This window comes from Gekko japonicus, unplaced genomic scaffold (assembly GCF_001447785.1).
Source record: "Gekko japonicus isolate JY-2015 unplaced genomic scaffold, Gekko_japonicus_V1.1 scaffold1450, whole genome shotgun sequence".
NCBI classification, from domain to species: domain Eukaryota; kingdom Metazoa; phylum Chordata; class Lepidosauria; order Squamata; family Gekkonidae; genus Gekko; species Gekko japonicus.
This window is the reverse complement of record NW_015163132.1, coordinates 151,853-169,166: the sequence shown is the minus strand read 5'-3', so window position 1 is coordinate 169,166 and position 17,314 is coordinate 151,853. Positions and strand designations below refer to the sequence as shown.

General features: G+C 40.2%; 1 protein-coding gene across 1 annotated transcript in view; it reads right to left on the bottom strand.

Moving 5' to 3' along the window:
• The window catches only part of EPHA3 (EPH receptor A3), a 306,093-nt gene that overhangs the window by 269,477 nt on the left and 19,302 nt on the right, over positions 1-17,314 (bottom strand). Inside the window, exon 2 of the mRNA XM_015406944.1 lies at positions 6,958-7,022. Coding sequence (XP_015262430.1) covers positions 6,958-7,022 — 65 coding nt within the window. The remainder of the gene's footprint in view (positions 1-6,957; positions 7,023-17,314) is intronic.

Sequence of the window (17,314 nt, the reverse complement as noted above, 5' to 3'; positions counted from 1 at the left end):
TTGCTGCAGGCTCCACTGTCCTCTTAAAACTTTCTGGGGGGGAGAGGCTTCTATCTGCTTCTCCCCCTCTACCAGATTGAGACTGGCTGGCTGAGAGTGAGAGAGAGATGCACACAGAGAGAAAGAGAAAGATGATGTGTAGGGGAAAGGGGGAGAAAGCAACAGCGGAATTCGAGCTGGGATTAGGGAGGATTCCTCGCTGCCACTCACCCATCTCCGTTTTTTCCTGCAGTATGAATGGCTAAATAGCAGGGGGAAGTTTTAAAAGGACATCTGAGTCTGCAACTGCAATGCCTTGCAAGCGGGAGAGAAGAATCATTCTCACCCCAATCTTTGTAGCTGCAGGCTCCGCTCTCCTTTAAAACCATTCTCTCCAGCTTCTAACTGCTTCTTCCCCCACACCAGCTTGTGCACTGCTTCTTCCCACTGCTTCTCTCTTCTGACTGACTAGAAGCCAGAGGGAAGTTATAAAAGGACAGCTGAGGCATCATTAATGGATGGCTGGGCACAGTGACTGACAGGAAGGGGGCAGGTGGAGAGGAGGCAGGATTTCCTTCAACCAGTGTCAGTTTATACACACCACCTTTTAAAACATTCCTTAGCAACCCTGACAGACAAATCAACTTTAGCAACCCTGACAGACAAATAAACTGTCAAAGACAGCTGTGGTGCTGTGGGTGAATGTGGGTGAATGTGGGCTCCTCTCAGGCTGAATAAGACTGCAGCCACACCATTCTCCATGGTAAGGTGAGAGAACAAACAAGTAAATGTGCCTCAGGTTGATCAACTGATAAACCAATGGCTATTTAAACAGCTGCTTTTGACAAGGGGACTCAGAAGGAGAGTGGTACAGGACATCTGTAGCACCTCAAGACCTGCAGTACCCAGTAAGGCAATCTATGAAATCTCACCTCACATAAACAAAGTGACTGTAATTCCTAGGCAAACTTCTCTTTGAAGCCAACTTCAGTCAGATGGCTGACTATGCACTAGGAAATTGAGCAAGATGGCTCTCTTTCCAGTGTTCAATAAAGAAAAAAGGGGAATCAAAGGGGAAAAGGGAAAACTGGGCTCCAACTGTCACTCCCTTCCTTCCACAGAAGGTTGTCACAGAGCTACCTCCTCCCTTAAGAGGGCACTGCTCAGAACAACTGAAAGAATCTCTGCCTTTTTTGTCAGAAACAACAATTCCTCATCGGTATCATACAGAATAATACAATGTCAAAAGTACCTCACAAAAGAGGACATCCTGCCAAAATGAGAAAACCCAAAAAGCTAACAAATTGGTTACTGCAAGAAAGCCATTTAAACAGTAACCAACTACACTATGAAAAACACAATAATACACAACATTTTGTTGTGGGTCCCCACTTGTATTCATATATTCACTCAAAGTGACACAGCTCTGAGATAATAATTTGAATTAAAATGCCATATAGCTAATATACAGTTCAAAATATATGTACACATGGAGTTCATATACAACTCTACAGGAAAACAGTGTGTACAAATTTCCCTTCCCTTCAATGGAGGTGGCAGCTCTTCTTCATCCAGATCCCATTGTCCACACAGAGCTTCTCCCTTCCTTGAAGCAAACCAAAAGCCATGCACATGTTGGACTCTCTTGCACATGCCATCTGGGCACAAAAGTTGATATTTGGAATTATATTCGTCTAGCAAGAAACTGTACTGGGACAAAGAAAACTTCTTCAATGGGTGAGCAAAGGGTGTCATGGATTCTAGTCTTTCTATCCTGTACAAATTTGCTCAGATGTGTGTTATTGATTGAAGTAACTCGCTTTCCCCCACCCCACATACTGCTGTAATTTATGTGAATTGCAGTTAATAATCAGTTGCGTTGTGCTTAATCAGCATATCAATAATATGCTCAGCAAAGACTAAGTGGCTCTCATTTCCCAGGCCCTTTCACAAATTTGATTGATTGACAGTATGAAAATTGCACACATGCAGGTGTTGGTGCAGGATATTATCTCTGTGGACTTTGCAATCAAGTATAGTAAATGTAGCTATTGCACTTTTTAATAGTTCTGTTGCTCTGCTTTGCAGAGAGGCCCAACCTCCCAATGGGCTTGATTGAGCTTGACCAGATGATCAGCGTGCTACAACTGAGAACACTGTGGATGTCTGGGATAGCTTTTTTTAAAAGCAATCACATTCTTACGGGGTGATAATATTGAATCCAGGGTTCAAACACTGAGTTATCAAGTAGAGCATAAACTGATGAATACAAATGAGCATAAATCACAAAATGAATATTCAGGAATTCTGTATAGATGCAAATCAGGTCAGAAAAGTATCTAAAGAACAGTGAGGCAGCCAAACAAAATTATTTTCTTCCTCTCTAGGATTAACCCTTTGTGTATTGCTGAAATACAATAATAAATGTGGAAGAACTCCCTGGATGACTTTCCAAGAGAAGGGGAAGGCAGTCTTTTTAATATTTATAAAAGTAAACTATTTCAGTATATAGGCACTTATGGGTTGTGATGGGAATATATTACTATGCCTTGGAACTCAGCTGGCATGATACCAATATCCTCATTTGTGAGTCACAGTTTCGAGTGTAGCTCTATTAACTTTACCTTGTAAATCACCTCTGTGCTATTAGCAATGCTTCAATGTGATGTGACATCTTTATTATAATGTTTTCCCTCTGAAGTTTAAGTTCATATTTTAACCAGGTCTCCCACAGATGTAAATCCCAGAGTTTTAATTAATATTGTAGAAGTAAAGGACTATGAAAATATTGTCTCTTCCCTCTTTCTCTTTTCACTTCATCAGTAGTACTTCTCTTTGCAGCACAGTAAGTATATTATTTTAAGACCTAAGCACAGAACAACAAAAGCTATTTTATGCTTATTTTAAAATATCAGACCATTCAGGCAAATTAGCATTAAGAGCCCTGATGGATGAGACCCTGTTTTCTATGTCCGCCAACTAGATGCCCACAAGCCGACCAAAGAAGCCAAGGCCTCCCCTGTTGTTGCCCTGACATCTACTGGTATTTAGTGGTATACTAGACTGCCTCTGAAATGGCATTTCCATTAAAATCAACTGTTGTTTTGCTATTGAATTCAATAGGAACATGAATTCAGTAGGAATATAAAAGTATCCTAATCACAATCTCCTTCAGACTGGCAACCAATCCATATAAACACAGCTTGTTCAGCGCACGCCATTAATGGAATCACTGTACAATCCAACAAATAATGCTTATCTACCCACCCACCCACCCACCCAGAAATTTAAAAGCACAAACAGGAACAGCCTGCACAGAAAAAAACTTCTCTAACTTAACCCACGTTGCCAAAACGCTGCAGAGGACACAGGGGTCTTTTCAATGGATTAATAGGGCATGCTTGTTTTTTTGTAAGGCTCATGTTTCTCTGCTTCATCCCTGTGCCAGTTCCTTTTGTCAAGGTTTAGGCATTTGAGATAAGAGGGCTTCAGAGGATAGATCCACAGAGCAAAAATGGAGCAAAAAGCCAGACAAAAGAGCAAAAATAAGATTCTGCAAAACAACACCAATATCAGACCAGTGGTTCATCTAGTCCATCATCCTGTCTCACACAGTGGCCAACCAGTTACAGGACTAGGGTTGCCAAGTATAGCTTACCTCCGCAGTGGGGGACTCCCGGGTGGATCCTGGAGTGTGTGCGTGCGCGCAAAGCGCGCACCGCACCCACATCACCAGGAAGTGACGTTATGACACCGGGCATGCTGGGGGTGGGGCCATGACCATTCGAGGGGAAACTGTAGAGTTTCCCCTTGGATGGTCATGGCCCCGCCCCCAGCGTGCCCAGCGTCATAACATCACTTCCTAGTGACATGCACGCCGGGGTGGGGTTCCCCCCGGGGCCCGATTCCGCAGCAGTGGAAATCGGGCCTCCAAAGTGAGAGTTTACCCGCCACCCGCTCCCACCTGGCAGCCCTATACAGGACATAAAGACAGAGGCCTTCCCCTCATGTTGCCTCTTGGCACTGGTATTTAGAGGTTTTCTGCCCCTGTATGTGGAAGTTCCTTTTAGTCACCATGGCTAGTAGCCACTAATAAAACTTTCCTCCATGAATCTATCGAATCCCCTTTTATAGCTGTTTATTCCTGTGGCCATCAGTACATCCTCTGGTAGCAAATTCCAAATTTTAATCACTCTCTATGTAAAGAAGTATTTCCTTTTGTCCATCCTGAGTCTATTGCCCCTCAGCTTCACTGGATGCCCTCAAGTTTTAGTATTTTGGAAGAAAAAGTTCCCTTTGTCAACTGTCTCCACCCTGTGCATAATTTTATAAACTCCTATCATGTCCCCCCCCCTTAGTCATCTCTTTTATAAACTGAAAAGTCCCAGACTCTTCAGCCTTTCCCCATCATCTTGGTTGCCTTCTTCTGTACTTTCTTCCAGCTCTGCAATGTAGTATTTGATATACAGTGACCAGAACTGCACACAGTAATCTAAATGAAGGCACATCATAGATCTGTCCAGGGGCACCAATGTTCCCTCTAAGTTATGGAATCTTGTGAACAAAAATTCTGCTTTGTGAGCTACTGGTATTAAAGCTGTGAGTGAATGATTTGCCTACTGCATAAATTAGTTTGCTCTGGAGCCATCCTTCCTGAGCTAAGACAAAAACGTGTGAGCCAGAGGCTAAAAAACTGTGAGCTAGCTCACACTAACTCAGCTTAGAGGGAACACTTAGAGGGAATCAACCATTTTATTCTCAATCCCTTTCCTAATAGTTAATAAATAACATTATTTATTTTATTAATATTATTATTTAATATTCAATAAATAAAATGCTAATAGAATTTGCCATTTTTAGCACTGCAGCACACTGTTGACACTTTCATTGAATTATCTACTACAACCCTAAGATATTTTTCCCTCTCAGTCCCAGAAGGTTTAGACCACATTAGCTTATACCTGAAGTGGGGATTTTTTTTGTTCCAGTGTGCGTCACCTTACACTTACCAACACAGAACTCCATCTGCCACTAGGGTTGCCAAGTCCAGCAGATGAGTAGGTGAAGGATGGGGGTGTACTTACCAGGAATGGGGAGGGAAGAAGCCAGCAATAAGTGTGACATGTCTACCTCACCTGGATGTTGGGGTCATTGGGGACAATGAACTAGTTTGTGGGCAAAACCTCTATAGTAGAATTAGCTTTTAACCATGGAATTTTGCCCAAAAACTGGAGTGTTGCCCCCCAATGTCACTGACATGCCTATGTCACTTCCAGGTGATGTAGGAATGTTGCATCAGCTTCCCTCTCAGCCAGCTTCCCTCCCACGCCAGCTTCCCTCCCATTTTGGCTGGTAGCCATTGATAAATATATCTTTCATGGAGTTATTTAAAACTCTTTTATGGCTGTTGTTCATCTTGTGACAGCAAATCCCATAAGTTAACTATGTGTTGTGGAACTTTCTTTCTGTTCTGAATCTATTGCTCATCAATGTCACAAGAAGCATGTAATATCACAGGAAGGATGCTACTACACCAAACAAAATGAATGGCAACCAAATGGAGCAATGTACAGCACTTGATTTGATTTGAGTAGGTAAGTAGCTGAGGTAGGCAAAGGGGGGGAAAACACATGAGGGTTTTTCTTGCTGCTCTGATTGTGTGAATGAAAAAGCAGTAAACAATAGTAAAGACAATGAAAAAGCAGTAGAGAGAATATGGGGGGGGATTGGTCACTGAAAGATGTAACTCTCTTAGGACCAATTCAATCAGATATTGTCTGGGAAGCCCATGCTGAGAACTTCATTCTCAGATACAAATGAACATGATTCAGATTAGAGCCATGGCATGCAGAGAGAGGCAGTTAAGCCTTCCCCTTTGGCCATTTTTTTCCCAACCAGAAATGATCCCAGGGAACTGCTATTTGCCCCATTGGGGGGGGACGGGACCTTACCCACACTGATGGCTACATGTAATTTTCCCCAGCAGGGCAAATGCTACCTCACTGGGTTGCTTCAGAGAAAATCAGTGCAAGGGAGAAAGGCTTAAACCCCCTCTCCCCACATATATTCCCAATCTGTACATGCCTGGGAATTAAGCACAGAACGCCCATAGAATGTCTGTCAACAGTCCACATGTCCTTTGTTACATGTGACTTGCCCTGTATGAAAAAGAGATCTCCTATAAACTTACAACCAGTACAGGAAATGGGTGATGAGATTAAATAAGAGATGTAAAAACCCTGATCTGCTGTCTAGATTGCTAAATAACCAAAAGCAAACAATAACAAAAAGAGTGAGGTTCATTAACAAAGTGGCCATCTTGAAGAGCCCCAGCTGACACAGACTCTCATGGAAGCTAACTGGGCTGTGCTTTCCTGAACTCTGAAGACAGGTTAGGCCAGGGGCCCCTACCTAATCGCAGGAGGAAAACATCCTTCAGAACTGTATTTTTAAACTTGCTCGTTTCTAACACAGTAATCATTTTCAGACTTAAAACTTAATATAGTTCTTGCTTCTAGCTAGTGTATACAAAAACACCAACACTGGTCAAAACATCTGTTCACATTACAAACGGCTCTTTTCTCTCAGTAGACACCTTTTCAGTGTAAAAGGCATTCAAGCCTGATTAAACATCATTGTAATAATTTCCACCTTGGTCTCCAAGGTGCTACTGGACTCAAATCAAACCTGATTAACCCTCATCAGTGAACACCCCAAGTGTGTTTTGGAAATACAGCTCCTTAAAGGCAGTTTAAAGTGCCATCATTTTGATGCTTTCTTTGGAAGAGACATTCAAACTGTTATTTGTCATATAGAACATATGCCTGGAGATCTGAAAGGTATTTAAAAAAATAATAAAAACCACAACTTGAAAATTCAAGTAAGCTTCTTCTCTGGTTACTTGTTGGGGGGGGGGGTGATTAACAGCATGCTGAACTGTAACAGCATTTTCCTTGTTTTGCAGTCTAATGAACTTACCCCATGTGCCGGGTAGGAGATCCAGCCCAGCTCCCCTTGAATGGTTTTTGAATCCAGCAGATTAACTGCAAAAAGAAGACAAAATGAAGAGGAATGAGTTTTGTTTGCCTCTGCGCACTTAAGCACCATAGGAAACAGGCCCTTGCGGCGTGTCTGCTTTTTCAGGTTAAACTGTCACATGTACAGGACCAGAGCTTTTTAAAGGAAAATAAAATTATGGATCTTTCACCACATAAAGGGCAGCAGGGATTAAATGATCCTTATCGCATGCACACACACCCTCTTTCCTGAATCATGGCTCAGTGAGCACAAATAAATGCACTGATGGGATACAGCTATATTAAGATGCTCTTTAAGAAAAGTTGCACATGTTGCAAACATAACATGAAGTATATAATAATAAATGCTAACCTCAGGCTTTGCCTTTTGACTTTCTGTCTAATTCAGTTATACATATTTTTGACTGACAAATAGTGTGTGGATTAGAGAAAATTTTATTTGTTAAAAAAAATCCAACTTCAAAAATATTTGTTTTTTAACACAACTTTCCTATTCTAGGTAACTTCAAGGTTTTTACCACTTTTCTAGCAGGAAAAAAAACAGATCTTGTATTTTGAAGCATGTTTGAAATGTTAATTACAAATGTGTGTTCAGAAATTTTCAAATGGATATTGGAAACACAATGTCTTCATTTTGCCACTGTCCCCTACAAAAGCAGAAACAAGCAACATCTCTGCTGTTCCTCATGATAAAAATATTGATCTGATTGTTGCTGAATGTCACATTATTTTTATAGAGTGCCCGTTCATTTTTCAATAGCAATCAACAGAAGATAGTCTGTATACACTGTAGTAGCAGAAAATCATTGTAATGGTTTCCCAAGGGCCCAAATCAATAAGAATTCTGAATACACATACAGCATCTTAGTATGTAATGGTTTACAGCCTCCCTCCATATTTATAACTGCAGGTCCAATCCTGCTTGATCTGCTCACCAACCCCCTGTCTTGCTGAGCTTGCAATATTCAATGGCAGTTTGAATACTGAAATTAGCAGTTCTGCCTCCTTCCAAATGTGTTGCAGCAATACCTGACGAAATAGCAGCAAGAGTAATCATCCCTCTTTGGAGAACTGTAGACAAAATCAGATTGATAGAAAATGTCATACCCTCCCTTTCTCCACAATGGAGACCCAAAGTGACCTGCATCCTTCTCCTGCCCAACAAAAACCCTATCAGGTAGGTTAGGTTGAGAGTTTGGAACTGGCCCAGGTCATCAAGCGAGATGCTGTGGAAGAGGTGGGATTTGAACCTGGGTCTCATAGATCCTGATCCTAGTCAGACATGCTAATCCCTATGCCATACTAGCTCTGATACTCAGATCTAATTTGTCTTTGCACTGAAACTTCATCCTGCAGCTGGTGGCCACATTTGAGACTCCTCACTTTATTTTCTAAGGCATTATGCCTGACAAAGAGAGATGGACAGACAGATGGATCCTTTTATTCTTATATAAAATTAAAGTCAAAGATTTCCCCCCCTTTTGGTACATAACACAATAAGACAATTTTATTTCTACAGATTCATCTTCAAGCCCCAAAGCTCACTAGGTGAGTCAGTCACCAACTCTCATTCCAAATGTGGGGTGGGGGAGAAATATGTATACTAATTTGAGCTGCCTGAAGGAAGGGTGAGTTAAAATGTAATTAAGTAAAAGCAGAGAAAGAAGTTTCACTCTAAACTGGGTATAATTCCGCATGGAACCTAATATAATGGGAACAATGGTATGAGGCTACACAAGATACTCAAAATAATTTTGTTTCAATGTAGTGCTCAAAAGTAATGCCTCTAATGAACAAACCAAATGAAAACTGGGACTTCCTTTTCAAATGTATGATTTCCATTAAAATATATATAATTTTCCATTCTTTATTAATTTTTTGCTGTTTGTAAACACAAAAAGAGTAAATGTAAGAACTGTGGGGAAATGATCAAAAGTGTATCTTAAAAAGTCTGCATTCTATAAATTCTATAGTTTATGCAATATTCAGAAATCTATTCATGAAAATTACCAAGGATCTCCAGGTCAGTTTCACCAACAGTTTAGTCTGCCTCCCCCCAAGTAAAGGAACATAACTGTAAAACAACTAAACAAAGTTTGAGTCCAGTGGCACCTTTAAGACCAACAAAGTTTTATTCAGGGTATAAGCTTTTGTGTGCAAGCACACCTCTTCAGATACTTGCACATGAAAGCTTGTAAAATAACAAAACACTCTTGCAGATGTTACCTATGCCTATCTGAAAGCCCAGCCACCCAACTCAAAATATTATTATTTTTATTTATATTAGTGAGTTATTCAGAAACTCTCATTTTCCCCCGAGTTCTGATTTAGTATTTTGATTGTATTTCATACTCTGGAAGAGGTAAAAAGAGATCTCTATTGATAATTAGTTGTTTCGAGAATACTACTTGTTCCTTCAAAGAGCATCTTGAAAAAAGATCATTTAGTTAATTGCACATAGTAGTATTTTTATAATCTAAATATTATGCTGTCTAATTAAGTATTATGCTGTCTAAAACAGCTCTGTAAAATACACCTTGTTCTTTTATTCTAGGAACCTCAGGATTCCATTACTATCACTCTCCATAAAAGTCAACCCACAACAAACTCAGTAATACAATTAGATTATTGTTGGGGGCAATAACCTCAATGGAGTCTACAAAGGCATTGAAGAGGAAATGATTGATGCAAACAGACACTGTGTCACAACATGATCCATCACCATGTTAACAATCCAACAAAAAGACTGTTCACCTACAACACAACATTTCAGGGCAACAAAAGATTAACTAGGAGAAGAGGTAGCATAAGTGTCTGTTGTCTAAACAAACATTTTTACAAGTGATTAATACTGGATTAGGGAAAATAACAAGTGTCACATCAAAGAAAGACCACTGAGCCATGTAATTAAATGTTACATAATTTATTTTATTTTATTACAGAGAGACATTGCATTAGTTGTAAACCTTAATACAGCCTGAACAAGGATTAAAAAGCAAATATAAAAAAATAACGGCCATCCTGTTGTATATGTGTTTAAAGCTGCAGTCCTAAAAATGCTTTCCTGGAAGTAAGCATCGATGGACTAAATGGGACTTACTACTGAGTAGACAGCTTAGAATTGCTCTTTAAATCACCTAATGTACTATTGAATTGGTTACAACTACTCTGCTCAGCTGACAGTGGAACTTTCCTATCACAAAAGGCAAAATTCCTTTCATTGTAGGATACCAAGAAGCAATATACTGATAAACTGCAGAATTATAACTCAGTAAAACAATTCAGTACAACGGTCAACAAATCAGTTTTAAACATTGAAAGCTAAAATGCAAATTAAATAGTTAACAAAATGTGTGGGCAAAGAAAAGTGTTCACCTGGCATCTAGAGCTTTAAGCATCAATCAATCTGCTGCAAGTAGGGAATTCCATAACTGAGGGGCTATAACAAAAAAGGTCCTGTCCCAAGGCATCATTGACTTTAGCAGGAGACTTGGGGGAGCAGGAGCATGGGGGGGAGCCAGCAGCAACATGACATCACTTTCAGAGAAAAACCAGAAGTGATGTCATCCTCTGTAGAAATCACTGAAAACTCTATGGTTTTACCTCAGACTTTCCAGTGATTCCAAGAGAAGCATGATGTCATCTCAAGATTTTTCCCAAAAGAGATTCAACACCATCGGCCCACCAGCCATTTTTGAATGGCAACCCCAGTTGGAAACAAAGATAAGAGCCTCAGGTGCTGATGTTAATCAGTTGATAGGATCATATGGGAAAATATGGTTGTATCTTACGTACAACAGAGGACACAGGGTTGAAGTTTCATAAGATGCTCGCCGATTTCCTCGCAGGGGATCACTCTATATCTTACGTACAACAGAGGAAACAGGCTTGAAGTTTCATGATTACCAGTATTTACCAAAAAAACAACCAACATCCTACTTAAGATTCACAGTTCTTTGCCACATCTAATCAGCTGTTATGACATATCCCAATGTTATTTTATTATCATCCGTAAATAAATTCACAAAAAGTCCCTTTCTCACAATCATTTTCAGATGTTCCAAGCATGTATGTACAAGGAGTGGAATTTTAGCAGTAGGCTCAGCTTATACTAATTCATTGGAACTAATACACAGAGTATAGTGCATATAGGAAAAATTATGTTTTTCAAGGACCCTGGTTATGCAGAGAGTACCCTATGTACACAGGTTACATGCAATGCACACAGGGTCAAGCTCACTGCCATGATCCTGCTCTACTCAAGTGTGTGCACTGTACATGTTTAGAATGTTTGAAAACAGGAACATAATTCTTGCTGAAAATAGCTTTTGGAGAGCATGAAGTGCATCCCCAAGTGTTCTGCAGCCTTAAACACCTACACAACAGGATGGTCATCATATTTTTCTTCTTGCTTTTAATCCCTGCTCAAACTATATTAAGTTTTATAATTGTTGCGGTGTCTCTCTGTCATATAATATAATGTCACATTTTAATTACATGCTTCACATGCGGCACATAGTGCATGTACTAGAAATAATTCCAAAAGTCTTAAAATGCAAGCAAAAATCTTACATCTCACTCAAATGGAATAAGGGTACAAAATGTGCTGCATAACTGTGACAATACTTTCAGATAGGAAATTAAAATTTGGATCCAACCAGCTTTCCCACTCAGTCTCAGCCAATTATTCTCTGTATTATAGTCTCAGAAGCACGTGGTTTTTGTCCATGCCTGTCTCATTATGCCCAGCCCAGCAGAACCTTTTCAGTGGCCAAACGGAACCCCTTTTTCCATTTTCACCAGAAGAAAAGATGGTTGGAACTAACCTGTCATTCAAAACAAGCTGATTACTGGAGGAGTTACCTGTCAATTTTAGCACATGATTTAACCCTGAAGTCCAAGATAGTGGCACACAGCAAAGCAAAACATGTGTGAGACTGAATGCTAGACTGTAGGAGTCCTCTTGCCCCTTCATATGCTTTATCACTCTTGGTTTGCACAACAGTGAATGTCTAGTGGCAGTCTCTTTAAATCAGGATTCCATGTATTAAAGCTGTATTTACAACTTCAAAATAAAATATCAGTAAAATATGAAATATTGTAATCCAAAACAGATAAATATAACGTTGGATGTTAACTAGATACAACCTTGCGTTCAATCTTCTGTGAAGAATACTTTTTTGAGTGTAAAGAACTCTTTTAAGTGTTTTACTACTTACCTTGGAAGGGGAGGATATTAAAGAACATTCTTGCCCTTGATCCAGCAGAATACGGTGTCAAAGAATGATTTTTATATATGTAAGTAAGCACCAAATAATTTGCCACAAAAAATAAGGCTAAAATTCTTGAGCTCTTGAGAGTAAGTCCTAGTAAAATCAGTAGAAATGGGGCTGCATGGATTACAAATCCCAGTCAGGAAAATAACCATCCCATTGCAGAGGAAAAAATATAGTTTACCCACATCACAGCGCATTGTCACTATTTATGGCCCACAGCAACATACCAACACATTGCCTATTATTAACATGTTCTTTTCTGGTTCCAGCATGGTTAATGTGGGCTCAGCAGTAGCCAACTTCAAATTTTTAGAGAACCCATAATGAGCTGCCTCAGTACAGGTTTATGCCATGCCATTAGGATGAGTCTCATTCTAGAATTTGAAACAGCAGTGCAGCTCACAACTGAAAACCTGTGAACACATGGTATTTTCCCTCAAACACAGTACAATGCAAGAGCTTTATTACTGGGAACTGCTCACCAGTATGCAAAACATTGTATAGTCACAGATATGTAAACATTTTGATGCAGGGTATAGTAAACTAGGAGTAATTTGCAAAAGGGTCATAGAACAGTAGAACCGAAATACAACACTACAGGCTATCTAAGCTCCTGTCACAAGACTGGGCCATCCATTAGCCAGCCCTTCAGAGACTAGCTAGATCACAGAGCATTGCAAGCAAACACGCACATGCACACACAGAGAGATATCCTGTAGAAAAGTGCAAAAACAGGATTACAGTTGTATAGAAAGGAAATGAAAGTGCCATCCCTGAATATCCAAGCCAAAACTTCCTTTTTTTATTTTCAAACTCATCTGTCAACATGCAGAATAGCTGGAATGCCAGTTAAACAAAATCACTTAAAAATGCTAACACAACAAAGGGGAAAGCTGTTTTGCTATCTCAGGTGGAGGAGGCACCTAAGGGCTTGAGGTTTGGCAACAAGCGGACTGTTCACAAACTGATAACACGTTAACAGATTGCATGGCTCAGATTAATGCTGTTGGTAAAACTGAAAATTTGCATACACAAAGGGACAGCCAGTCTTCAGCTACATGGGGATATTACCTTCAAATACCAAGCAAATGATATATTCTAGTTTTCAACCTCCGCCTCTTGTGAAAATAGGAATGATAATCATATAATACAATTTATTCATTATTTAAGTGTTTTACTACTTACCTTGGAAGGGGAGGATATTAAAGAACATTCTTGCCCTTGATCCAGCAGAATACGGTGTCAAAGAATGATTTTTATATATGTAAGTAAGCACCAAATAATTTGCCACAAAAAATAAGGCTAAAATTCTTGAGCTCTTGAGAGTAAGTCCTAGTAAAATCAGTAGGAATGGGGCTGCATGGATTACAAATCCCAGTCAGGAAAATAACCATCCCATTGCAGAGGAAAAAATATAGTTTACCCACATCACAGCGCATTGTCACTATTTATGGCCCACAGCAACATACCAACACATTGCCTATTATTAACATGTTCTTTTCTGGTTCCAGCATGGTTAATGTGGGCTCAGCAGTAGCCAGCTTCAAATATTTAGAGAACCCATAATGAGCTGCCTCAGTACAGGTTTATGCCATGCCATTAGGATGAGTCTCATTCTAGAATTTGAAACAGCAGTGCAGCTCACAACTGAAAACCTGTGAACACATGGTATTTTCCCTCAAACACAGTACAATGCAAGAGCTTTATTACTGGGAACTGCTCACCGGTATGCAAAACACTGTATAGTCACAGATATGTAAACATTTTTATGCAGGTTATAGTAAACTAGGAGAAATTTGCAAAAGCGTCATAGAACAGTAGAACCGAAATACAACACTACAGGCTATCTAAGCTCCTGTCACAAGACTGGGCCATCCATTAGCCAGCCCTTCAGAGACTAGCTAGATCACAGAGCATTGCAAGCAAACACGCACATGCACACACAGAGAGATATCCTGTAGAAAAGTGCAAAAACAGGATTACAGTTGTATAGAAAGGAAATGAAAGTGCCATCCCTGAATATCCAAGCCAAAACTTCCTTTTTTTATTTTCAAACTCATCTGTCAACATGCAGAATAGCTGGAATGCCAGTTAAACAAAATCACTTAAAATTGCTAACACAACAAAGCGGAAAGCAGAGTTTTGCTATCTCAAGTGGAGGAGGCAACTAAGGGCTTGAGTTTTGGCAACAAGCAGACTGTTCACAAACTGATAACACATTTACAGATTGCATGGCTCAGATTAATGCTGTTGGTAAAACTGAAAATTTGCATACACAAAGGGACAGCCAGTCTTCAGCTACATGGGGATATTACCTTCAAATACCAAGCAAATGATATATTCTAGTTTTCAACCTCCGCCTCTTGTGAAAATAGGAACGATAATCATATAATACAATTTATTCATTATGAACAATATAAAGTATATCACAACCCATCCCCCCAAAAGCCAAATTTCTGCTGACTACAAACCTCCAGGCTCCAGGTCTCCATCACCACTTCATTCCCAGCAAACTATATTGAAGGGGAAAATATCGATTTGGCTACCCAACGTCCTGTATTATATAAACTGACCTCCCAGATTATAGCACACCACAGTTCCATAGCCTTATTATTAAAACTATTACTGGTAATCCAAATGTCAGGGGTAAGGAGGTGTAGAAAAGAACATGCTCATTCTAAGGTTGCCAGCCTCCAGATGGTGCCTGGAGATCTCCTGGGATTACAACTAATCTCCAGGTGACAGAGATCTCTTCACCTGGAGATAATGGCCGCTTTGGCAGGTAGACTCTATAGCATTATACCTCACTGAAGTCCCCTCTCCCCAAACCCTGCCCTCCTCAGGCACCCCTTCCCCCCAAATCTTCAGGTATTTCCCCATCTGGAGTTGGTCTTCACCATGTAAAATGTAAACGCCACTTAATCCACTATATTATTTGACTGCAGAGGTCTTTAAAAGTGCACCATCTTCTAAATTACTCTGTTCCGGAAATATCAATTAACGTAGCCATGGTTTTACAATCAGCATTAAAGCTACGCCAGGAAAACTACTAATGAGTAATTGGTTTATGCAACACTATGCAATATTATGTAGTCGGTAAAATGCTCAGCTCTATATGTATGGCTCTATATGGTTTTAAATGTATATTTCTTTTTTACTTTAAAGTAATCCTCTTTTATTTTTATGCCAATAAAGGTTAGCTGAACTGAACTGAACTGAACTGACTGCAGAGTCTGAAACTGCTTCTTATGAGCTTTGGACTGTATTAAACAGCTTCAAGAAGAACTGAGAACTGTAGTGGCTCTGAGTGTGCTTCTGCTCTGCTCAACAGACCAGGAGGTGGGTTGATTTCACTTAAGTTACATAGCTGTGGTGCCCCATAATCATTCACCTCCCTACAAAGCCAGTGTTAAGTCGTTCGCTTAACAAAGCAGTCGGAGAGTGATTCAGTAAAAGATCAGCTTTATTCAGCAACTCGAACACAACTCCAACACGGATCAACATCTGATAGCCAAAACAGCTTTTACATTGCAGCTGTCCTGCTTTTAAACTCTCCCGGCTAATGTAGCCACGCCTACTGTACAATTACCAACCAATAAGGTTGTATGCATAAGGACCAATCACGGATGTTCCCGCTCAGGGAGCTTGCTGACAAGTGATTGGTTGATTCTTCCTGGGCTAGCAATGCGATTGGATGGATTTGGATCCTAGCCCAGGACGAAGCTTTACATGGCAATTCAATTATGTCATTCACATACAGTTATGCATTCAATGGCAGCTATTGAATACATTACAGCCAGCATGAAGAGACAAGTTATCTAGTTTTACTGAATGTTAATAACTACTGAAACCTTCTGTATTAACTAACCTTCGTACCAAAATCTGTCAGTAAACTGCAGTGGCCGAAGAACAGACATTTGTTTTAAACAAATGAATTTCAGTGTTTAAGATCAACAACTGATCATCTCAGTTACTTTTGTGGCAGATGCCCCCCCCCCTTTAACATTCACATAACAGCAAAAATCCCACTTACTAGAGCAGCTTATGAACATTTGACTACATGGACCCACCAAACGGAATTCTGCCTTCAGTGGGGCTCTCAGGTCAAGTTTCATTTTCCAATCCAACATTAGCACAGAAGCATTTCCCAACATATCCTAGGAATCAGCTGAGAGCAGTCTTAGCACAAAGCTTTCACAACTCGGAAATTCCAGTTAAGACAGAATGCCATAGCCTGGTTACTATCAAAGACTAGGCAAGACACACATGTCACACCCATTCTACAGAAACTCAGTTGCTGCCCTACTAATAAGTTACCATGTTCAATTCAAGGTTCTAGTTATCACCTATAAGACTCTCAATGGCCTTGGACCAACATACCTGCAGAACCATCTCTTCTGCTATGTGCCGCTGTTGGTGGGCTCCCAGTATATGTGGATGCAACATCTGAAAAGGACTAGTGTTTATCCTTAATTAAAAACCACAACTGCTGCGACAACCTGGTCTTTTGCATATGGAAGCTGATTGGACTTCACTCCATTCCACACCTCAAACTCCCCCCCCCCCGCAAGGCAGTTGGAATGTCAGTTGCATATGGAATCTGCTGTATTCTGGTGGTGTGCAGGTCCCAGGTTCATGTTTTAAAAGCAGACTGACACTGTTTGCCCAAAGCCAGAGCACTCTCCCAGAGCCTCTTTCTAGATCCCGTTGTATTTATTTCCACAACGGGCCTTATTTCTAGTCACCTATAAGACTCTGAATGGCCTTGGACCAACATACCTGCAGAACCATCTCTTCTGCTATATGCCGCTGTTGGTGGGCTCCCAGTACACGTGGATGCAACATCTGAAAAGGACTAATGTTTATCCTTAATAAAAAAAATAAAAGCCGAATGGTAGTGGCACTTCTCTAGAATATTCCACATGCTCCAAAATCAGTTCGCTCTCTGATCTGTCTATCAGAGGGTCTCCCTATTCACTGGCTGCTTTGCCTGAGTCCTGCCTCCAACATTCTAAACATTTT